The sequence below is a fragment of the Pithys albifrons genome, chromosome 32, assembly GCF_047495875.1.
Source record: "Pithys albifrons albifrons isolate INPA30051 chromosome 32, PitAlb_v1, whole genome shotgun sequence".
Taxonomy (NCBI): domain Eukaryota; kingdom Metazoa; phylum Chordata; class Aves; order Passeriformes; family Thamnophilidae; genus Pithys; species Pithys albifrons.
The window spans coordinates 31,743-54,802 of NC_092489.1; the positions used below are offsets into that span (position 1 = coordinate 31,743).

General features: G+C 65.6%; 1 protein-coding gene across 1 annotated transcript in view; it reads left to right on the plus strand.

Annotated features, from left to right (window-relative positions):
- The window catches only part of LOC139684141 (fructose-bisphosphate aldolase A), a 45,680-nt gene extending 24,328 nt beyond the window's left edge, over window positions 1-21,352 (plus strand). Inside the window, exons 7-9 of the mRNA XM_071579737.1 lie at window positions 2,612-2,786; window positions 14,274-14,473; window positions 21,108-21,352. Of these exons, the coding sequence (XP_071435838.1) occupies window positions 2,612-2,786; window positions 14,274-14,473; window positions 21,108-21,203 (471 nt within the window). The 3' untranslated portion in view covers window positions 21,204-21,352. The remainder of the gene's footprint in view (window positions 1-2,611; window positions 2,787-14,273; window positions 14,474-21,107) is intronic.
- Window positions 21,353-23,060: the final 1,708 nt, after the last annotated feature.

Below are 23,060 nucleotides of genomic sequence, written 5' to 3' on the forward strand. Positions count from 1 at the left end.
CTGTCCCCATGTCCCCAGTGTCCCCTCACTGTCCCCATGTCCCCACCTGTCCCCTCTGTCCCCATGTCCCCATGTCCCCCCATGTCCCCTCACTGTCCCCATGTCCCCACCTGTCCCCTCACTGTCCCCACCTGTCCCCACCTGTCCCCATGTCCCCATGTCCCCACCTGTCCCCATGTCCCCACCTGTCCCCTCTGTCCCCATGTCCCCTCACTGTCCCCTCACTGTCCCCATGTCCCCACCTGTCCCCATGTCCCCATGTCCCCACCTGTCCCCATGTCCCCATGTCCCCACCTGTCCCCATGTCCCCACTCTCCCCTCTGTCCCCATGTCCCCTCACTGTCCCCATGTCCCCAATGTCCCCTCTGTCCCCATGTCCCCTCACTGTCCCCATGTCCCCAATGTCCCCTCTGTCCCCATGTCCCCTCACTGTCCCTTGTCCCCACCTGTCCCCTGTCCCCACCTGTCCCCATGTCCCCACCTGTCCCCATGTCCCCTCGTCCCCATGTCCCCTCTGTCCCCATGTCCCCTCACTGTCCCCATGTCCCCACACTGTCCCCATGTCCCCTCACTGTCCCCATGTCCCCACCTGTCCCCATGTCCCCTCGTCCCCATGTCCCCTCTGTCCCCATGTCCCCTCACTGTCCCCATGTCCCCACACTGTCCCCATGTCCCCTCACTGTCCCCATGTCCCCACACTGTCCCCATGTCCCCACACTGTCCCCCATGTCCCCAATGTCCCCTCTGTCCCCTCACTGTCCCCTCTGTCCCCACACTGTCCCCATGTCCCCACACTGTCCCCACTGTCCCCTCTGTCCCCACCTGTCCCCTCTGTCCCCACCTGTCCCCTCTCTCCCCTCTGTCCCCTTGTCCCCTCTGTCCCCACTGTCCCCACCTGTCCCCATGTCCCCAATATCCCCTCACTGTCCCATGTCCCCACCTCTCCCCACTGTCCCATCTGTCCCCTCTGTCCCCATGTCCCCATGTCCTCAGCATTGTCCCCACATTGTCCCCATGTCCTCACCTGTCCCCATGTCCCCCTCTGTCCCCACCTGTCCCCACCTGTCCCCACCTGTCCCCACCTGTCCCCACTGTCCCCATGTCCCCTCTGTCCCCATGTCCCCACAATGTCCCCACTATCCCCTCTGTCCCACCATTGTCTCCATGTCCCCACAATGTCCCCAACTGTCCCCATGTCCCCAATGTCCCCACTGTCCCCTCTGTCCCCATGTCCCCAATGTCCCTTCACTGTCCCCATGTCCCCACCTGTCCCCAGTGTCCCCACACTGTCCCCTCTGTCCCCATGGCCCCACCTGTCCCCATGTCCCCACCTGTCCCCATGTCCCCAGTGTCCCCACCTGTCCCCATGTCCCCATGTCCCCATGTCCCCTCACTGTCCCCTCGTCCCCATGTCCCCACCTGTCCCCTCTGTCCCCACCTGTCCCCATGTCCCCACCTGTCCCCATGTCCCCTCACTGTCCCCATGTCCCCAGTGTCCCCATGTCCCCTCACACTGTCCCCATGTCCCCTCACTGTCCCCATGTCCCCACCTGTCCCCATGTCCCCTCACTGTCCCCATGTCCCCACTGTCCCCTCTGTCCCCATGTCCCCACCTGTCCCCATGTCCCCACCTGTCCCCATGTCCCCTCACTGTCCCCATGTCCCCACCTGTCCCCATGTCCCCACCTGTCCCCATGTCCCCTCACTGTCCCCATGTCCCCATGTCCCCTCACTGTCCCCATGTCCCCACTGTCCCCTCTGTCCCCATGTCCCCACCTGTCCCCATGTCCCCACTGTCCCTACCTGTCCCCATGTCCCCATGTCCCCACCTGTCCCCATGTCCCCATGTCCCCACCTGTCCCCTCTGTCCCCATGTCCCCTCACTGTCCCCATGTCCCCACCTGTCCCCACTGTCCCCTCACTGTCCCCATGTCCCCTCTGTCCCCACTGTTTCCATGTCCCCACATTGTCCCCATGTCCCCACACTGTCCCCACTCTCCCCTCTGTCCCCATGTCCCCACCTGTCCCCATGTCCCCACTGTCCCCTCTGTCCCCATGTCCCCTCACTGTCCCCATGTCCCCACCTGTCCCCATGTCCCCAGTGTCCCCACCTGTCCCCTCTGTCCCCATGTCCCCTCACTGTCCCCATGTCCCCACTGTCCCCTCTGTCCCCATGTCCCCACCTGTCCCCATGTCCCCACCTGTCCCCATGTCCCCTCACTGTCCCCATGTCCCCTCACTGTCCCCATGTCCCCACTGTCCCCTCTGTCCCCATGTCCCCACCTGTCCCCATGTCCCCACCTGTCCCCATGTCCCCTCACTGTCCCCATGTCCCCCACACTGTCCCCCATGTCCCCCACACTGTCCCCATGTCCCCTCACTGTCCCCATGTCCCCACTCTCCCCTCTGTCCCCTCACTGTCCCCTCTGTCCCCTCTGTCCCCATGTCCCCTCACTGTCCCCATGTCCCCACATCGTCCCCATGTCCCCATGTCCCCACACTGTCCCCATGTCCCCAATGTCCCCCATGTCCCCACCTGTCCCCATGTCCCCTCACTGTCCCCATGTCCCCATGTCCCCATGTCCCCACCTGTCCCCACCTGTCCCCTCAGGTTTTGGCCGCCGTGTACAAGGCGCTGAGTGACCACCACGTGTACCTGGAGGGGACTTTGCTGAAGCCCAACATGGTGACCCCGGGCCACGCCTGTGCCACCAAGTACAGCCCCGAGGAGATCGCCATGGCAACGGTCACCGCCCTGCGCCGGACGGTGCCACCCGCCGTGCCAGGTGTGCCACCTGTGTGTCCCTGTGTGTCCCTGTGTGTCCCTGTGTGTCCCTGTGTGTCCCTGTGCCACCCCCTGTGCCACCAAGTACAGCCCCGAGGAGATCGCCATGGCAACGGTCACCGCCCTGCGCCGGACGGTGCCACCCGCCGTGCCAGGTGTGCCACCTGTGTGTCCCTGTGTGCCACCCTGTGTGTCCCTGTGCCACCCCAGAGTGTCCCTGTGTGTCCCTCTGTGTCCCTGTGCCACCCCCTGTGCCAACAAGTACAGCCCCGAGGAGATCGCCATGGCAACGGTCACCGCCCTGCGCCGGACGGTGCCCCCTGCCGTGCCAGGTGTGCCACCCTGTGCCACCCTGTGTGTCCCTGTGCCACCCCTGTGTGTCCCTGTGTGTCCCTGTGTGTCCCTGTGCCACCCCCTGTGCCACCAAGTACAGCCCCGAGGAGATCGCCATGGCAACGGTCACCGCCCTGCGCCGGACGGTGCCCCCCGCCGTGCCAGGTGTGCCACCTGTGCCACCCCCTGTGTCACCCTGTGTGTCACCCTGTGTGTCCCTGTGCCACCCCCTGTGTGTCCCTGTGTCCCTGTGCCACCCCCTGTGCCACCAAGTACAGCCCCGAGGAGATCGCCATGGCAACGGTCACCGCCCTGCGCCGGACGGTGCCGCCCGCCGTGCCAGGTGTGCCACCTGTGCCACCCTGTGTCACCCCCTGTGTCACCCCTGTGTGTCCCTATGTGTCCCTGTGTCTCTGTGTCACCCCCTGTGTGTCCCTGTGTCCCTGTGCCACCCCCTGTGCCACCAAGTACAGCCCCGAGGAGATCGCCATGGCAACGGTCACCGCCCTGCGCCGGACGGTGCCACCTGCTGTGCCAGGTGTGCCACCCTGTGCCACCCTGTGTGTCCCTGTGTCACCCCGTGTCCCTGTGCCACCCCCTGTGTCCCTGTGCCCACTGTGCCAACCCAGTGTGTCCCTGTGCCCCCCTGTGCCACCCCAGAGTGTCCCTGTGCCACCCAATAGTGTCCCTGTGCCACCCTCTGCCCCCTGTGCCACCCCAGTGTGTCCCTGTGCCCCCCTGTGCCCCCCTGTGCCCCCCTGTGCCCCCAGTGATGCCCCCTGTGCCCCGGGCAGGGATCACGTTCCTCTCTGGTGGGCAGAGCGAGGAGGAGGCCTCGGTGACCCTCAGTGCCATCAATGGTGCCCCCTGTGCCACCCCAGTGTGTCCCTGTGCCCCCTGTGCCACCCCAGAGTGTCCCTGTGCCCCCCTGTGCCACCCCAGTGTGTCCCTGTGCCCCCTGTGCCCCCCTGTGCCCCCAGTGATGCCCCCTGTGCCCCGGGCAGGGATCACGTTCCTGTCAGGTGGGCAGAGTGAGGAGGAGGCCTCGGTGAACCTCAATGCCATCAATGGTGCCCCCTGTGCCCCCCTATGCCCCCCTGTGCCCCCCCAGAGTGTCCCTGTGCCCCCCTGTGCCCCCTGTGCCCCCTGTGCCCCCAGTGATGCCCCCTGTGCCCCGGGCAGGGATCACGTTCCTGTCGGGTGGGCAGAGTGAGGAGGAGGCCTCGGTGACCCTCAATGCCATCAATGGTGCCACCTGTGCCACCCTGTGTGTCCCTGTGCCCCCTGTGCCACCCCAGTGATGCCCCCTGTGCCCCCCTGTGCCCCCTGTGCCCCCCTGTGCCACCCTGTGCCCCCAGTGATGCCCCCTGTGCCCCGGGCAGGGATCACGTTCCTCTCTGGTGGGCAGAGCGAGGAGGAGGCCTCGGTGACCCTCAGTGCCATCAATGGTGCCCCCTGTGCCCCCCTATGCCCCCCTGTGCCCCCTGTGCCACCCCTGTGCCCCCCTGTGCCCCCTGTGCCCCCTGTGCCCCCAGTGATGCCCCCTGTGCCCCGGGCAGGGATCACGTTCCTGTCGGGCGGGCAGAGCGAGGAGGAGGCCTCGGTGACCCTCAATGCCATCAATGGTGCCCCCTGTGCCACCCTGTGCCCCCCTGTGCCCCCCCATGCCCCCCTGTGCCCCCAGTGATGCCCCCTGTGCCCCCAGTGATGCCCCCTGTGCCCCCTATGCCCCCCTGTGCCCCCAGTGATGCCCCCTGTGCCCCGGGCAGGGATCACGTTCCTCTCTGGTGGGCAGAGCGAGGAGGAGGCCTCGGTGACCCTCAATGCCATCAATGGTGCCCCCTGTGCCACCCTGTGCCCCCCTGTGCCACCCCAGTGTGTCCCTGTGCCCCCAGTGATGCCCCCTGTGCCCCCTGTGCCACCCCAGAGTGTCCCTGTGCCCCCCTGTGCCCCCTGTGCCCCCAGTGATGCCCCCTGTGCCCCGGGCAGGGATCACGTTCCTGTCAGGTGGGCAGAGTGAGGAGGAGGCCTCGGTGAACCTCAATGCCATCAATGGTGCCCCCTGTGCCCCCCTGTGCCCCCCTGTGTCCCCCTATGCCCTCCTATGCCCCCCTGTGCCCCCAGTGATGCCCCCTGTGCCCCGGGCAGGGATCACGTTCCTGTCAGGCGGGCAGAGTGAGGAGGAGGCCTCGGTGACCCTCAATGCCATCAATGGTGCCACCTGTGCCCCCCAGTGTGTCCCTGTGCCCCCCTGTGCCCCCTGTGCCCCCCTGTGCCCCCAGTGATGCCCCCCCTGTGCCCCGGGCAGGGATCACGTTCCTCTCTGGCGGGCAGAGTGAGGAGGAGGCCTCGGTGACCCTCAATGCCATCAATGGTGCCCCCTGTGCCACCCTGTGTGTCCGTGTGCCCCCAGTGATGCCCCCTGTGCCCCCCTGTGCCCCCCCTGTGCCCCCAGTGATGCCCCCTGTGCCCCGGGCAGGGATCACGTTCCTCTCTGGCGGGCAGAGCGAGGAGGAGGCCTCGGTGAACCTCAATGCCATCAATCAGTGCCCCCTGTGCCACCCTATGCCCCCCTGTGCCCCCCTGTGCCCCCCTGTGCCCCCCAGTGATGCCCCCTGTGCCCCCCTGTGCCCCCTGTGCCCCCAGTGATGCCCCCTGTGCCCCCCTGTGCCACCCTGTGTGTCCCTGTGCCCCCCTGTGCCCCCCTGTGCCCCCTGTGCCACCCTGTGTGTCCCTGTGCCACCCTGTGCCACCCCAGTGTGTCCCTGTGCCCCCCTGTGCCACCCTGTGTGTTCCTGTGCCCTCTGTGCCACCCCAGAGTGTCCCTGTGCCCCCTGTGCCACCCTGTGTGTCCCTGTGCCCTCTGTGCCACCCCAGAGTGTCCCTGTGCCCCCCTGTGCCCCCCTGTGCCCCCAGTGATGCCCCCCTGTGCCCCGGGCAGGGATCACGTTCCTCTCTGGCAGGCAGAGCGAGGAGGAGGCCTCGGTGACCCTCAATGCCATCAATGGTGCCCCCTGTGCCACCCTGTGTGTCCCTGTGTGTCCCTGTGCCCCCAGTGATGCCCCCTGTGCCCCCTGTGTGTCCCTGTGCCCCCCTGTGTGTCCCTGTGCCCCCAGTGATGCCCCCCTGTGCCCCCCTGTGCCCCCCTGTGCCCCCCCAGAGTGTCCCTGTGCCCCTGTGCCCCCAGTGATGCCCCCCAGTGCCCCCCTGTGCCCCCAGTGATGCCCCCTGTGCCCCGGGCAGGGATCACGTTCCTCTCTGGCGGGCAGAGTGAGGAGGAGGCCTCGGTGACCCTCAATGCCATCAATGGTGCCACCTGTGCCACCCTGTGTGTCCCTGTGCCACCTGTGCCACCCCAGAGTGTCCCTGTGGCCCCTGTGCCACCCCTGTGTGTCCCTGTGCCCCCCTGTGCCACCCTGTGCCCCGGGCAGGGATCACGTTCCTGTCAGGTGGGCAGAGTGAGGAGGAGGCCTCGGTGAACCTCAATGCCATCAATGGTGCCACCTGTGCCACCCTGTGCCCCCCTGTGCCCCCTGTGCCCCCTGTGCCCCCCAGTGATGCCCCCTGTGCCCCCAGTGATGTCCCCTGTGCCCCGGGCAGGGATCACGTTCCTGTCAGGTGGGCAGAGTGAGGAGGAGGCCTCGGTGAACCTCAATGCCATCAATGGTGCCCCCTGTGCCCCCCTGTGCCCCCCTGTGCCCCCTGTGCCCCCCCGTGCCCCCTGTGCCCCCAGTGATGCCCCCTGTGCCCCGGGCAGGGATCACGTTCCTCTCTGGCGGGCAGAGCGAGGAGGAGGCCTCGGTGACCCTCAATGCCATCAATGGTGCCCCCTGTGCCCCCCTGTGTGTCCCTGTGCCCCCCTGTGCCCCCCTGTGCCACCCAGTGTGTCCCTGTGCCCCCCTGTGCCCCCCTGTGCCCCCCTGTGCCCCCTGTGCCCCCCTGTGCCCCCTGTGCCCCCAGTGATGCCCCCTGTGCCCCGGGCAGGGATCACGTTCCTGTCAGGTGGGCAGAGTGAGGAGGAGGCCTCGGTGACCCTCAATGCCATCAATGGTGCCCCCTGTGCCCCCCTGTGTGTCCCTGTGCCCCCCTGTGCCCCCCTGTGCCACCCTGTGTGTCCCTGTGCCACCCTGTGCCCCCCTATGCCCCCCTATGCCCCCCTGTGCCCCCAGTGATGCCCCCTGTGCCCCGGGCAGGGATCACGTTCCTCTCTGGCGGGCAGAGTGAGGAGGAGGCCTCGGTGAACCTCAATGCCATCAATGGTGCCCCCTGTGCCACCCTGTGTGTCCCTGTGCCACCCCAGAGTGTCCCTGTGCCCCCTGTGCCCCTTGTGCCCCCCTGTTCCACCCTGTGTGTCCCTGTGCCCCCCTATGCCCCCTGTGCCCCCCTGTGCCCCCAGTGATGCCCCCTGTGCCCCCCTGTGTGTCCCTGTGCCCCCCTGTGCCCCCTGTGCCACCCCTATGCCCCCCTGTGCCCCCCAGTGATGCCCCCTGTGCCCCCCTGTGCCCCCTGTGCCCCCCTGTGCCCCCTGTGCCCCCAGTGATGCCCCCTGTGCCCCCCTGTGTGTCCCTGTGCCCCCTGTGCCCCCCTGTGTGTCCCTGTGCCCCCCTGTGCCACCCCCGTGTCCCTGTGCCCTCTGTGCCCCCCAGTGTGTCCCTGTGCCCCCCTGTGCCATCCCAGTGTGTCCCTGTGCCCTCCCAGTGTGTCCCTGTGCCCACCTGTGCCCTCCCAGTGTGTCCCTGTGCCCACCTGTGCCACCCCAGTGTGTCCCTGTGACCCCTGTACCACCCCTGTGCCACCCCAGAGTGTCCCTGTGCCCCCTTTGCCACCCTGTGTGTCCCTGTGCCCCCTGTGCCACCCCAGTGTGTCCCTGTGCCCCCTGTGCCACCCCAGAGTGTCCCTGTGCCCCCTGTGCCACCCCAGAGTCACCCTGTGCCACCTGTGCCCCCTGTGCCCCCCCAGTGTGTCCCTGTGCCCCCTCTGTGCCACCCTGTGTGTCTCTGTGCCCCCTGTGCCCCCTCTGTGCCACCCTGTGCCACTCTGTGCCCTCCCAGTGTGTCCCTGTGCCCCCTGTGCCACCCTGTGCCCCCTGTGCCACCTCAGAGTGTCCCTGTGCCCCCTGTGCCACCCCAGAGTGTCCCTGTGCCCCCTGTGCCCCTCTGTGACACCCCAGTGTGTCCCTGTGCTCCCTGTGCCCTCCCAGTGTGTCCCTGTGCCCACCTGTGCCACCCCAGTCTGTCCCTGTGACCCCTGTGACCCCTGTACCACCCCTGTGCCACCCCAGTGTCTCCCAGTGCCACCTCTGCCACCCCAGTGTGTCCCTTTGCCCTCTGTGCCACCCCAGTGTGTGCCTGTGCCCCCCTGTGCCCCCCAGTGTGTCCCTGTGCCCCCTGTGCCCTCCCAGTGTGTCCCTGTGCCCCCCTGTGCCATCCGAGTGTGTCCCTGTGCCCACCTGTGCCACCCCAGAGTGTCCCTGTGCCCCCCTGTGCCCCCTGTGCCCCCCTGTGCCCCCCTGTGCCCCCAGTGATGCCCCCTGTGCCCCGGGCAGGGATCACGTTCCTGTCAGGCGGGCAGAGTGAGGAGGAGGCCTCGGTGACCCTCAATGCCATCAATGGTGCCCCCTGTGCCCCCCTGTGTGTCCCTGTGCCCCCTGTGCCCCCCAGTGATGCCCCCCTGTGCCCCGGGCAGGGATCACGTTCCTCTCTGGCGGGCAGAGTGAGGAGGAGGCCTCGGTGACCCTCAATGCCATCAATGGTGCCCCCTGTGCCACCCTGTGTGTCCCTGTGCCCTCTGTGCCACCCCAGTGTGTCCCTGTGCCACCCTGTGCCTCCCTGTGCCACCCCAGAGTGTCCCTGTGCCCCCTGTGCCACCCCAGTGACTCCCTGTGCCACCTCTGCCACCCCAGTGTGTCCCTGTGCCCCCTGTGTCACCCCAGTGTGTCCCTGTGCCCCCCTGTGCCCCCAGTGATGCCCCCTGTGCCCCGGGCAGGGATCACGTTCCTGTCTGGGGGGCAGAGTGAGGAGGAGGCCTCAGTGAACCTCAATGCCATCAATGGTGCCCCCTGTGCCACCCTGTGTGTCCCTGTGCCCCCTGTGCCCCCCAGTGATGCCCCCTGTGCCCCGGGCAGGGATCACGTTCCTGTCAGGTGGGCAGAGTGAGGAGGAGGCCTCGGTGAACCTCAGTGCCATCAATGGTGCCGCCTGTGCCACCCTGTGCCCCCCTGTGCCCCCAGTGATGCCCCCTGTGCCCCCCTGTGCCCCCAGTGATGCCCCCAGTGATGCCCCCTGTGCCCCCAGTGATGCCCCCTGTGCCCCGGGCAGGGATCACGTTCCTGTCGGGCGGGCAGAGTGAGGAGGAGGCCTCGGTGAACCTCAATGCCATCAATGGTGCCCCCTGTGCCACCCTGTGTGTCCCTGTGCCCCCTGCGCCACCCCAGTGTGTCCCTGTGCCCCCCTGTGCCCCCTGTGCCCCCAGTGATGCCCCCTGTGCCCCGGGCAGGGATCACGTTCCTCTCAGGTGGGCAGAGCGAGGAGGAGGCCTCGGTGAACCTCAATGCCATCAATGGTGCCCCCTGTGCCACCCTGTGTGTCCCTGTGCCCCCTGTGCCACCCTGTGTGTCCCAGTGCCACTCTGTGCCCCCCCAGTGTGTCCCTGTGCCCCCTGTGCCACCCTGTGTGTCCCTGTGCCCCCTGTGCCACCCCAGAGTGTCCCTGTGCCCCCCTGTGCCCCCTGTGCCACCCTGTGTGTCCCTGTGCCCCCTGTGCCACCCCAGAGTGTCCCTGTGCCCCCCTGTGCCCCCCTGTGCCCCCAGTGATGCCCCCTGTGCCCCGGGCAGGGATCACGTTCCTCTCTGGCGGGCAGAGTGAGGAGGAGGCCTCGGTGAACCTCAATGCCATCAATGGTGCCACCTGTGCCACCCAGTGTGTCCCTGTGCCCTCCTGTGCCACCCCAGAGTGTCCCTGTGCCACCCTGTGCCCCCCCTGTGTGTCCCTGTGCCCTCTGTGCCACCCCAGAGTGTCCCTGTGCCCTCTGTGCCACCCCAGTGTGTCACTGTGCCACCCAATAGTGTCCCTGTGCCACCCTGTGCCCCCCTATGCCCCCCTGTGCCCCCAGTGATGCCCCCTGTGCCCCCAGTGATGCCCCCTGTGCCCCGGGCAGGGATCACGTTCCTGTCAGGCGGGCAGAGTGAGGAGGAGGCCTCGGTGAACCTCAATGCCATCAATGGTGCCCCCTGTGCCACCCTGTGTGTCCCTGTGCCCCCCTGTGCCCCCCTGTGTGTCCCTGTGCCCCCCTGTGCCCCCAGTGATGCCCCCAGTGATGCCCCCTGTGCCCCCTGTGCCCCCTGTGCCCCCCTGTGCCCCCAGTGATGCCCCCTGTGATGCCCCCTGTGCCCCCTGTGCCCCCTGTGCCCCCTGTGATGCCCCCTGTGCCCCCAGTGATGCCCCCTGTGATGCCCCCTGTGCCCCCTGTGCCCCCTGTGCCCCCCTGTGCCCCCTATGCCCCCCTGTGCCCCCTGTGATGCCCCCTGTGCCCCGGGCAGGGATCACGTTCCTGTCAGGTGGGCAGAGCGAGGAGGAGGCCTCGGTGAACCTCAATGCCATCAATGGTGCCCCCTGTGCCCCCTGTGCCCCCAGTGATGCCCCCTGTGCCCCGGGCAGGGATCACGTTCCTGTCGGGCGGGCAGAGTGAGGAGGAGGCCTCGGTGAACCTCAATGCCATCAATGGTGCCACCTGTGCCACCCCTGTGCCCCCCAGTGTGTCCCTGTGCCCCCCCTGTGCCACCCTGTGTGTCCCTGTGCCCCCTGTGCCACCCCAGTGTGTCCCTGTGCCCCCCTGTGCCCCCCTGTGCCCCCCAGTGATGCCCCCTGTGCCCCGGGCAGGGATCACGTTCCTGTCGGGCGGGCAGAGTGAGGAGGAGGCCTCGGTGACCCTCAATGCCATCAATGGTGCCCCCTGTGCCACCTGTGTGTCCCTGTGCCACCCCTGTGCCCCCTGTGCCACCTGTGTGTCCCTGTGCCCCCCAGTGTGTCCCTGTGCCCCCTGTGCCCCCCAGTGTGTCCCTGTGCCCTCTGTGCCACCCCAGTGTGTCCCTGTGCCCCCCTGTGCCACCCCAGAGTGTCCCTGTGCCCCCTGTGCCACCCTCTGCCCCCTGTGCCACCCCGTGTGTCTCTGTGCCCCCGTGCCCCCCCTGTGCCACCCCAGAGTGTCCCTGTACCCCTGTGCCACCCTGTGTGTCCCTGTGCCCCCCTGTGCCCCCTGTGCCACCCTGTGTGTCCCTGTGCCCCCAGTGATGCCCCCTGTGCCCCCCTGTGCCACCCTGTGTGTCCCTGTGCCCCCCTGTGCCCCCCTGTGCCCCCTGTGCCACCCTGTGTGTCCCTGTGCCACCCTGTGCCACCCCAGTGTGTCCCTGTGCCCCCCTGTGCCACCCTGTGTGTCCCTGTGCCACCTGTGCCACCTGTGCCACCCCAGAGTGTCCCTGTGCCACCCAATAGTGTCCCTGTGCCACCCTCTGCCCCCTGTGCCCCCAGTGATGCCCCCTGTGCCCCGGGCAGGGATCACGTTCCTCTCTGGCGGGCAGAGTGAGGAGGAGGCTTCGGTGACCCTCAATGCCATCAATGGTGCCCCCTGTGCCACCCTGTGTGTCCCTGTGCCCCCCTGTGCCACCCCAGTGTGTCCCTGTGCCCCCAGTGATGCCCCCTGTGCCCCCCTGTGTGTCCCTGTGCCCCCCTGTGCCCCCCTGTGCCCCCAGTGATGCCCCCTGTGCCCCCCTGTGCCCCCTGTGCCCCCAGTGATGCCCCCTGTGCCCCCCTGTGCCACCCCAGTGTGTCCCTGTGCCCCCCTGTGCCCCCCTCTGCCCCCTGTGCCCCCCTGTGCCCCCAGTGATGCCCCCTGTGCCCCGGGCAGGGATCACGTTCCTGTCGGGCGGGCAGAGTGAGGAGGAGGCCTCGGTGAACCTCAATGCCATCATTCGGTGCCCCCTGTGCCACCCTGTGTGTCCCTGTGCCCCCCTGTGCCCTCCCAGTGTGTCCCTGTGCCCCCCTGTGCCATCCCAGTGTGTCCCTGTGCCACCCTGTGTGTCCCTGTGCCACCCTGTGCCACCCCAGAGTGTCCCTGTGCCCCCCCAGAGTGTCCCTGTGCCACCCTGTGTGTCCCTGTGCCCCCTGTGCCACCCCAGAGTGTCCCTGTGCCCCCAGTGATGCCCCCTGTGCCCCGGGCAGGGATCACGTTCCTCTCTGGCGGGCAGAGTGAGGAGGAGGCCTCGGTGAACCTCAATGCCATCAATGGTGCCCCCTGTGCCCCCCTGTGCCCCCTGTGCCCCCCTGTGCCCCCAGTGATGCCCCCTGTGCCCCCCCTGTGCCCCCCTGTGCCCCCAGTGATGCCCCCTGTGCCCCGGGCAGGGATCACGTTCCTGTCAGGTGGGCAGAGTGAGGAGGAGGCCTCGGTGAACCTCAATGCCATCAATGGTGCCCCCCTGTGCCCCCCTGTGTGTCCCTGTGCCCCCCTGTGCCCCCCCAGAGTGTCCCTGTGCCCCCCTGTGCCCCCAGTGATGCCCCCTGTGCCCCGGGCAGGGATCACGTTCCTCTCAGGTGGGCAGAGCGAGGAGGAGGCCTCGGTGACCCTCAATGCCATCAATGGTGCCCCCTGTGCCACCCTGTGTGTCCCTGTGCCCCCTGTGCCACCCCAGTGTGTCCCTGTGCCACCCTGTGCCTCCCTGTGCCACCCCAGAGTGTCCCTGTGCCCCCTGTGCCACCCCAGTGACTCCCTGTGCCACCTCTGCCACCCCAGTGTGTCCCTGTGCCCCCTGTGTCACCCCAGTGTGTCCCTGTGCCCCCCTGTGCCCCCAGTGATGCCCCCTGTGCCCCGGGCAGGGATCACGTTCCTCTCAGGTGGGTAGAGTGAGGAGGAGGCCTCGGTGAACCTCAATGCCATCAATGGTGCCCCCTGTGCCCCCCTATGCCCCCCCTGTGCCACCCTGTGCCCCCTGTGCCCCCCTGTGCCCCGGGCAGGGATCACGTTCCTCTCTGGCGGGCAGAGCGAGGAGGAGGCCTCGGTGAACCTCAATGCCATCAATGGTGCCCCCTGTGCCACCCTGTGTGTCCCCCTGTGTGTCCCTGTGCCCCCCCTGTGCCCCCTGTGCCCCCAGTGATGCCCCCTGTGATGCCCCCTGTGCCCCCTGTGCCCCCCCTGTGCCCCCAGTGATGCCCCCTGTGCCCCTGGCAGGGATCACGTTCCTCTCAGGTGGGCAGAGCGAGGAGGAGGCCTCGGTGACCCTCAATGCCATCAATGGTGCCCCCTGTGCCCCCTGTGCCCCCCCAGAGTGTCCCTGTGCCCCCCAGTGATGCCCCCTGTGCCCCCAGTGATGCCCCCTGTGCCCCGGGCAGGGATCACGTTCCTGTCAGGTGGGCAGAGTGAGGAGGAGGCCTCGGTGAACCTCAATGCCATCAATGGTGCCCCCTGTGCCCCCTGTGCCCCCTGTGCCCCCAGTGATGCCCCCTGTGCCCCCTGTGCCCCCCTGTGTGTCCCTGTGCCCCCCTGTGCCACCCTGTGTGTCCCTGTGCCCCCTGTGCCCCCAGTGATGCCCCCTGTGCCCCCTGTGCCCCCCTGTGCCCCCTGTGCCCCCAGTGATGCCCCCTGTGCCCCGGGCAGGGATCACGTTCCTGTCAGGTGGGCAGAGTGAGGAGGAGGCCTCGGTGAACCTCAATGCCATCAATGGTGCCCCCTGTGCCACCCTGTGCCCCCCCAGAGTGTCCCTGTGCCCCCTGTGCCATCCCAGTGTGTCCCTGTGCCACCCCTGTGCCACCCCTGTGCCCCCCTGTGCCCCAGTGATGCCCCCTGAGCCCCCTGTGCCACCCTGTGCCCCCCCGTGCCCCCCCTGTGCCCCCCTGTGCCACCCCATAGTGTCCCTGTGCCACCCCTGTGCCCCCTGTGCCCCCTGTGCCCCCTGTGCCCCCAGTGATGCCCCCTGTGCCCCGGGCAGGGATCACGTTCCTCTCTGGTGGGCAGAGTGAGGAGGAGGCCTCGGTGAACCTCAATGCCATCAATGGTGCCCCCTGTGCCACCCTGTGTGTCCCTGTGCCCCCCTGTGCCACCCCTGTGCCACCCAGTTTGTCCCTGTGCCCCCCTGTGCCCCCAGTGATGCCCCCTGTGCCCCGGGCAGGGATCACGTTCCTGTCGGGTGGGCAGAGTGAGGAGGAGGCCTCGGTGAACCTCAATGCCATCAATCGGTGCCCGCTGCCCCGGCCATGGGCACTCACCTTCTCCTACGGCCGTGCCCTCCAGGCCTCGGCACTCAAGGCCTGGGCGGGCAAGAAGGACAACACCAAGGCTGCCCAGGAGGAGTACGTGAAACGGGCACTGGTAGGTGGGCACGGGGCGTGGGGGGCACCTTGGGGACACCTCAGGGGCATCCTGGGGGCACCAGGGATGTGGTGGCACCTTGGGGGGGGTCTGGAGGCGGTTTGGTGGGTGGCACTTGGGGACATTGGGGACAAGGACAGGGTCAGATGGGCACTGGGTGGGCACTGGGAGGGCACCTGGGGCTTGAGGACACCTTGGGGACACCTTGGGGACACTTGGGGACATCCTGGGGGCACCAGGGACGTGGTGGCACCTTGGGGTGGGTCTGGAGAAGGTTTGGTGGGTGGCACTTGGGGACAAGGACAAGGACAGGGTCAGATGGGCACTGGGAGGGCACTGGGAGGGCACCTGGGGGGTTGGGGACACCTCGGGGACATCTCAGGGATCTTGTGGGTCTTGGGGACACCTCAGGGACACTTTGGGGACATCCTGGTGGCACCAGGGATGTGGTGGCACCTTGGGGTGGCTGTGGAGGAGGTTTGGTGGGTGGCACTTGGGGACAAGAACAAGGGCAGGGTCAGATGGGCACTGGGAGGGCACTGGGGCTTGGGGACACATTGGGGACACCTTGGTGGCACCTTGGGGACATCCTGGTGGCACCAGGGACGTGGTGGCACCTTGGGGTGGGTGTGGAGGAGGTTTGGTGGGTGGCACTTGGGGACAAAGACAAGGACAGGGTCAGATGGGCACTGGGAGGGCACTGGGTGGGCACCTGGGGCTTGGGCACACCTTGGGGACATCTCAGGGACAGTTTGGGGACACCTCGGGGGCATCCCGGGGGCACCAGGGACGTGGTGGCACCTTGTGGTGGGTCTGGAGGAGGTTTGGTGGGTGGCACTTGGGGACAAGGACAAGGACAGGGTCAGGTGGGCACTGGGAGGGCACTGGGAGGGCACCTGGGGCTTGGGGACACCTTGGGGACATCCTGGTGGCACCTTGGGGACATCCTGGTGGCACCAGGGATGTGTTGGCACCTTGGGGTGGGTCTGGAGGAGGTTTGGTGGGTGGCACTTGGGGACAAGGACAGGGTGGGCACGAGAAGGTCAGGTGGGCACTGGGAGGGCACTGGGAGGGCACCTGGGGCTTGGGCACACCTTGGGGACACCTTGGGGACATCCTGGTGGCACCTTCGGGGCATCCTGGTGGCACCAGGGACGTGCTGGCACCTTGGGGTGGGTGTGGAGGAGGTTTGGTGGGTGGCACTTGGGGACAAGGACAAGGACAGGGTCAGATGGGCACTGGGAGGGCACCTGGGGCGTGGTGGCACATTGGGGACATCGTGGTGGCACCTTGGGGACATCCTGGTGGCACCAGGGATGTGGTGGCACCTTTGGGTGGGTCTGGAGGAGGTTTGGTGGGTGGCACTTGGGGACATTGGGGACAAGAACAGGGTCAGGTGGGCACTGGGAGGGCACCTGGGGCGTGGTGGCACCTTGGGGACACCTTGGGGACATCCTGGTGGCACCAGGGACGTGGTGGCACCTTGGGGTGGGTCTGGAGGAGGTTTGGTGGGTGGCACTTGGGGACAAGGACAAGGACAAGGACAGGGTGGGCACGAGAAGGTCAGGTGGGCACTGGGAGGGCACCTGGGGATTGGGGACACCTTGGGGACATCCTGGTGGCACCTTCGGGGCATCCTGGTGGCACCAGGGACGTGCTGGCACCTTGGGGTGGGTCTGGAGGAGGTTTGGTGGGTGGCACTTGGGGACAAGGACAAGGACAAGGACAGGGTGGGCATGAGAAGGTCAGGTGGGCACTGGAAGGGCACTGGGAGGGCACCTGGGGCATGGTGGCACCTTGGGGACATCTCAGGGATCTTGTGGATCTTGGGGACACATTGGGGACACCTTGGGGACATCCTGGTGGCACCAGGGACGTGGTGGCACCATGGGGTGGGTGTGGAGGAGGTTTGGTGGGTGGCACTTGGGGACAAGGACAAGGGCAGGGTGGGCATGAGAAGGTCAGGTGGGCACTGGGAGGGCACTGGGAGGGCACCTGGGGCTTGGGGACACCTTGGTGACACCTTGGGGACATCCTGGTGGCACCAGGGACGTGGTGGCACCTTGGGGTGGGTCTGGAGGAGGTTTGGTGGGTGGCACTTGGGGACATTGGGGACAAGGACAGGGTCAGATGGGCACTGGGAGGGCACCTGGGGCGTGGTGGCACCTTGGGGACATCCTGGTGGCACTTTGGGGACATCCTGGGGGCACCAGGGACGTGGTGGCACCTTGGGGTGGGTGTGGAGGAGGTTTGGTGGGTGGCACTTGGGGACAAGGACAAGGAAAGGGTCAGATGGGCACTGGGAGGGCACCTGGGGCATGGTGGCACCTTGGGGACATCTCAGGGATCTTGTGGATCTTGGGGACACCTTGGGGACATCTTGGGGGCATCCTGGTGGCACCAGGGACGTGGTGGCACCTTTGGGTGGGTCTGGAGGAGGATTGGTGGGTGGCACTTGGGGACAAGGACAAGGACAAGGGCAGGGTGGGCATGAGAAGGTCAGGTGGGCACTGGGAGGGCACCTGGGGCTTGGGCACAAATTGGGGACACCTTGGGGACATCCTGGGGGCACCAGGGATGTGTTGGCACCTTGGGGTGGGTCTGGAGGAGGTTTGGTGGGTGGCACTTGGGGACATTGGGGACAAGGACAGGGTCAGATGGGCACTGGGAGGGCACTGGGAGGGCACCTGGGGCTTGGGCACACCTTGGGGGCATCCTGGGGGCACCAGGGACGTGGTGGCACCTTGGGGTGGGTGTGGAGGAGGTTTGGTGGGTGGCACTTGGGGACAAGGACAAGGACAAGGGCAGGGTGGGCACGAGAAGGTCAGGTGGGCACTGGGAGGGCACCTGGGGCGTGGGGGGCACCTTGGGGACACCTTGGGGACATCCTGGTGGCACCAGGGACATGGTGGCACCTTTGAGTGGGTCTGGAGGAGGTTTGGTGGGTGGCACTTGGGGACAAGGACAAGGAAAGGGTCAGATGGGCACTGGGAGGGCACCTGGGGCGTGGTGGCACCTTGGGGACATCCTGGTGGCACTTTGGGGACATCCTGGTGGCACCAGGGACATGGTGGCACCTTTGGGTGGGTCTGGAGGAGGTTTGGTGGGTGGCACTTGGGGACATTGGGGACAAGGACAGGGTCAGATGGGCACTGGGAGGGCACTGGGAGAGCACCTGGGGCTTGGGGACACCTTGGGGACATCCCGGTGGCACCAGAGACGTGGTGGCACCTTGGGGTGGGTGTGGAGGAGGTTTGGTGGGTGGCACTTGGGGACACTGGAGACAAGGACAGGGTCAGATGGGCACTGGGAGGGCACTGGGTGGGCACTGGGAGGGCACCTGGGGCTTGGGGACACCTTGGGGACACCTCAGGGACAGTTTGGGGACATCCTGGTGGCACCAGGGGCATGGTGGCACCTTGGGGTGGGTGTGGAGGAGGTTTGGTGGGTGGCACTTGGGGACAAGGACAAGGAAAGGGTCAGACGGGCACTGGGAGGGCACCTGGGGCGTGGTGGCACCTTGGGGACATCCTGGTGGCACTTTGGGGACATCCTGGTGGCACCAGGGACATGGTGGAACCTTGGGGGGGGTGTGGAGAAGGTTTGGTGGGTGGCACTTGGGGACAAGGACAAGGACAGGGTCAGGGTGGGCATGAGAAGGTCAGGTGGGCACTGGGAGGGCACCTGGGGCTTGGGGACACCTTGGGGACACCTCAGGGACAGTTTGGGGACATCCTGGTGGCACCAGGGACATGGTGGCACCTTGGGGACACCTCGGGGGCATCCTGGTGGCACCAGGGACATGGTGGCACCTTGGGGTGGGTCTGGAGGAGGTTTGGTGGGTGGCATTTGGGGACAAGGACAAGGACAGGGTCAGGTGGGCACTGGGAGGGCACCTGGGGCTTGGGCACACCTTGGGGACACTTGGGGACATCCCGGTGGCACCAGGGATGTGGTGGCACCTTGGGGTGGGTCTGGAGGAGGTTTGGGTAGGTGGCACTTGGGGACAAGGACAAGGACAGGGTCAGGTGGGCACTGGGAGGGCACCTGGAGCGTGGTGGCACCTTGGGGACATCCTGGTGGCACTTTGGGGACATCCTGGTGGCACCAGGGACATGGTGGCACCTTGGGGTGGGTCTGGAGGAGGTTTGGTGGGTGGCACTTGGGGACAAGGACAATGACAAGGGCAGGGTGGGCATGAGAAGGTCAGGTGGGCACTGGAAGGGCACTGGGAGGGCACCTGGGGCATGGTGGCACCTTGGGGACATCTCAGGGATCTTGTGGGTCTTGGGGACACCTTGGGGACACTTTGGGGGCATCCTGGTGGCACCAGGGACGTGCTGGCACCTTGGGGTGGGTCTGGAGGAGGTTTGGTGGGTGGCACTTGGGGACAAGGACAAGGACAGGGTCAGATGTGCACTGGGAGGGCACCTGGGGCATGGTGGCACCTTGGGGACATCCTGGTGGCACCTTGGGGACATCCTGGTGGCACCAGGGACATGGTGGCACCTTGGGGTGGGTGTGGAGGAGGTTTGGTGGGTGGCACTTGGGGACGTTGGGGACAAGGACAGGGTCAGGTGGGCACTGGGAGGGCACCTGGGTCTTGGGGACACCTTGGGGACACCTTGGGGACACCTTGGGGACATCCTGGTGGCACCAGGCATGTGGTGGCACCTTGGGGTGGGTCTGGAAGAGGTTTGGTGGGTGGCACTTGGGGACAAGGAGGATCCCCCCAATGTCCCTGCAATGTCCCCCCACTGTCCCCACTGTCCCCAATGTCCCCAATGTCCCCTCTCCCCCCAATGTCCCCACTGATGTCCCCACTGTCCCCAATGCCCCCACTGTCCCCTCTCTCCCCCCACTGTCCCCACTGATGTCCCCACTGATGTCCCCACTGTCCCCACTGATGTCCCCACTGTCCCCACTGTCCCCTTCCTGGGCCAACTCTCTCCCCAATGTCCCCAATGATGTCCCCACTGTCCCCACAATGTCCCCTCTGTCCCCAATGTCCCCTCTCTCCCCAGTGTCCCCAATCCCCCCCACTGTCCCCTCTCTCCCCAATGTCCCCCACAATGCCCCCAATGTCCCCAGGCCAACTCTCTCCCCACTGTCCCCAATGATGTCCCCAATGTCCCCACTGTCCCCTCTCTCCCCACTGTCCCCAATGTCCCCCAATGTCCCCAATGTCCCCACTGTCCCCACTGTCCCCAGGCCAACTCTCTCCCCACTGTCCCCCCTGTCCCCCCTGATGTCCCCACTGTCCCCACTGTCCCCCCTGTCCCCCCCAATGTCCCCAAATGTCCCCCCTGTCCCCCCTGATGCCCCCCAGTGTCCCCAAATGTCCCCCCTGTCCCCCCCGATGTCCCCACTGTCCCCAAATGTCCCCAAATGTCCCCAGGCCAACTCTCTCCCCACTGTCCCCACTGTCCCCCCAATGTCCCCAAATGTCCCCCCTGTCCCCAGGCCAACTCTCTCCCCACTGTCCCCCCTGTCCCCCCTGATGTCCCCACTGTCCCCAAATGTCCCCTCTGTCCCCAGGCCAACTCTCTCCCCACTGTCCCCCCTGATGTCCCCACTGTCCCCACTGTCCCCCTGATGTCCCCAATGTCCCCAAATGTCCCCAGGCCAACTCTCTCCCCAATGATGTCCCCACTGTCCCCCCTGTCCCCCCTGATGTCCCCAATGTCCCCAAATGTCCCCCCTGTCCCCAGGCCAACTCTCTCCCCACTGTCCCCCCTGTCCCCCCTGATGTCCCCACTGTCCCTGATGTCCCCCCCAATGTCCCCAATGTCCCCAAATGTCCCCAAATGTCCCCAGGCCAACTCTCTCCCCACTGTCCCCACTGTCCCCCCTGTCCCCCCTGATGTCCCCAATGTCCCCACTGTCCCCCCCAGTGTCCCCAATGTCCCCAAATGTCCCCCCTGTCCCCAGGCCAACTCTCTCCCCACTGTCCCCCCTGTCCCCCCTGATGTCCCCACTGTCCCCCCTGTCCCCCCAATGTCCCCAAATGTCCCCCCTGTCCCCAGGCCAACTCTCTCCCCAATGCCCCTCAATGTCCCCAATGATGTCCCCAATGCCCCCCAATGTCCCCACTGTCCCCCCTGTCCCCCCTGATGTCCCCAATGTCCCCACTGTCCCCCCTGTCCCCACAATGTCCCCAAATGTCCCCCCTGTTCCCAGGCCAACTCTCTCCCCACTGTCCCCAATGATGTCCCCACTGATGTCCCCACTGTCCCCAATGATGTCCCCACTGTCCCCCCTGATGTCCCCACTGTCCCCAATGATGTCCCCACTGTCCCCCCTGTCCCCAGGCCAACTCTCTCCCCACTGTCCCCACTGTCCCTGATGTCCCCCCAATGTCCCCAATGTCCCCAAATGTCCCCCCTGTCCCCAGGCCAACTCTCTCCCCACTGTCCCCCCTGTCCCCCCTGATGTCCCCACTGTCCCTGATGTCCCCCCTGATGTCCCCACTGTCCCCCCTGTCCCCCCAATGTCCCCAAATGTCCCCCCTGTCCCCCCAATGTCCCCAAATGTCCCCCCTGTCCCCAGGCCAACTCTCTCCCCACTGTCCCCCCTGTCCCCCCTGATGTCCCCAGTGTCCCCAATGTCCCCAAATGTCCCCAAATGTCCCCAGGCCAACTCTCTCGCCTGCCAAGGCAAATACACTCCAAGTGGCACCGTCGGCGCCGCCGCCTCCGAGTCGCTCTTCGTGTCCAACCACGCCTACTGACCACGCCCACCCGGCCAGGCCCCGCCCACCGCCGGGCCGGCCCCGCCCACTGCCGGGCCGGCCCCGCCCACCGCCGGGCCAGCCCCGCCCACCGCCGGGCAAGCCCCGCCCCCTGCGTGGGATCGTCAATAAAGAGCAAAAACCGGCGAGTTTTGGGTGTTTTAATTAATTGGGGACCCCAATTAGGGGTCTGAGTTAATTGGCGGACCCCAATTAGGGGGTCTGAGTTAATTAGGGGACCTCAATTTGAAGGTCTTGGTTAATTTGGGACCCCAATTAGGGGATCTGAGTTAATTGGAGACCCCAATTAGGGGGTCTGAGTTAATTGGGGATGCCAATTAGGGGTCTGAGTTAATTGGGGACCCCAATTAGGGGGTCTCAGTTAATTAGGGGACCCCAATTAGGGGGTCTGAGTTAATTGGGGATCCCAATTAGGGATCTGAGTTAATTGGGGGACCCCAATTAGGGGGTCTGAGTTAATTTGGGGACCCCAATTAGGGGGTCTGAGTTAATTGGGGATCCCAATTAGGGATCTGAGTTAATTGGGGGACCCCAATTAGGGGGTCTGAGTTAATTGGGGGACCCCAATTAGGGGTCTGAGTTAATTGGGGACTCCAATTAGGGGGTCTGAGTTAATTGGGGGACCCCAATTAGGGGGTCTGAGTTAATTGGGGACCCCAATTAGAGGGTCTGAGTTAATTGGGGTACCCCAATTAGGGGGTCTGAGTTAATTGGGGACCCCAATTAGAGGCTCTGAGTTAATTGGAGATCCCAATTAGGGGGTCTGAGTTAATTGGGGACCCCAATTAGGGGGTCTGAGTTAATTGGGGACCCCAATTAGGGGTCTGAGTTAATTGGGGAACCCAATTAGGGGTCTGAGTTAATTGGGGAACCCAATTAGGAGGAGTCAGTTAATTGGGGACCCCAATTAGGGGGTCTGAGTTAATTGGGGATGCCAGTTAGGGGGTCTCAGTTAATTGGGGACCTCAATTAGGGGTCTGAGTTAATTGGGGACCCCAATTAGGGGTCTCAGTTAATTGGGGACCCCAATTAGGGGGTCTGAGTTAATTGGGGACCCCAATTAGGGGTCTGAGTTAATTGGGGACCCCAATTAGGGGGTCTGAGTTAATTGGGGACCCCAATTAGGGGATCTGAGTTAATTGGGGACCCCAATTAGGGGATCTGAGTTAATTAGGGATGCCAATTAGGGGGTCTGAGTTAATTGGGGACCCCAATTAGGGGTCTGAGTTAATTGGGGATGCCAATTAGAAGGTCTGAGTTAATTGGAGACCCCAATTAGGGGGTCTGAGTTAATTAGGGGACCCCAATTAGGGGGTCTGAGTTAATTAAGGGACCCCAATTAGGGGGTCTGAGTTAATTGGGGACCTCAATTAGGGGGTCTGAGTTAATTGGGGATGCCAATTAGGAGTAGTCAGTTAATTGGGGACCCCAATTAGGGGTCTGAGTTAATTGGGGACCCCAATTAGGGGGTCTGAGTTAATTGGGGACCCCAATTAGGGGGTCTGAGTTAATTGGGGACCCCAATTAGGGATCTGAGTTAATTGGGGATCCCAAATAGGGGACCTGAGTTAATTGGGGACCCCAATTAGGAGGAGTCAGTTAATTGGGGACCCCAATTAGGGGGTCTGAGTTAATTGGGGACCTCAATTAGGGGATCTGAGTTAATTGGGGAGCCCAATTTGAAGGTCTTGGTTAATTTGGGAGCCCAATTAGGGGGTCTGAGTTAATTGGGGACCCCAATTAGGGGATCTGAGTTAATTAGGGATGCCAATTAGGGGATCTGAGTTAATTGGGGACCCCAATTAGGGGGTCTGAGTTAATTGGGGACCCCAATTA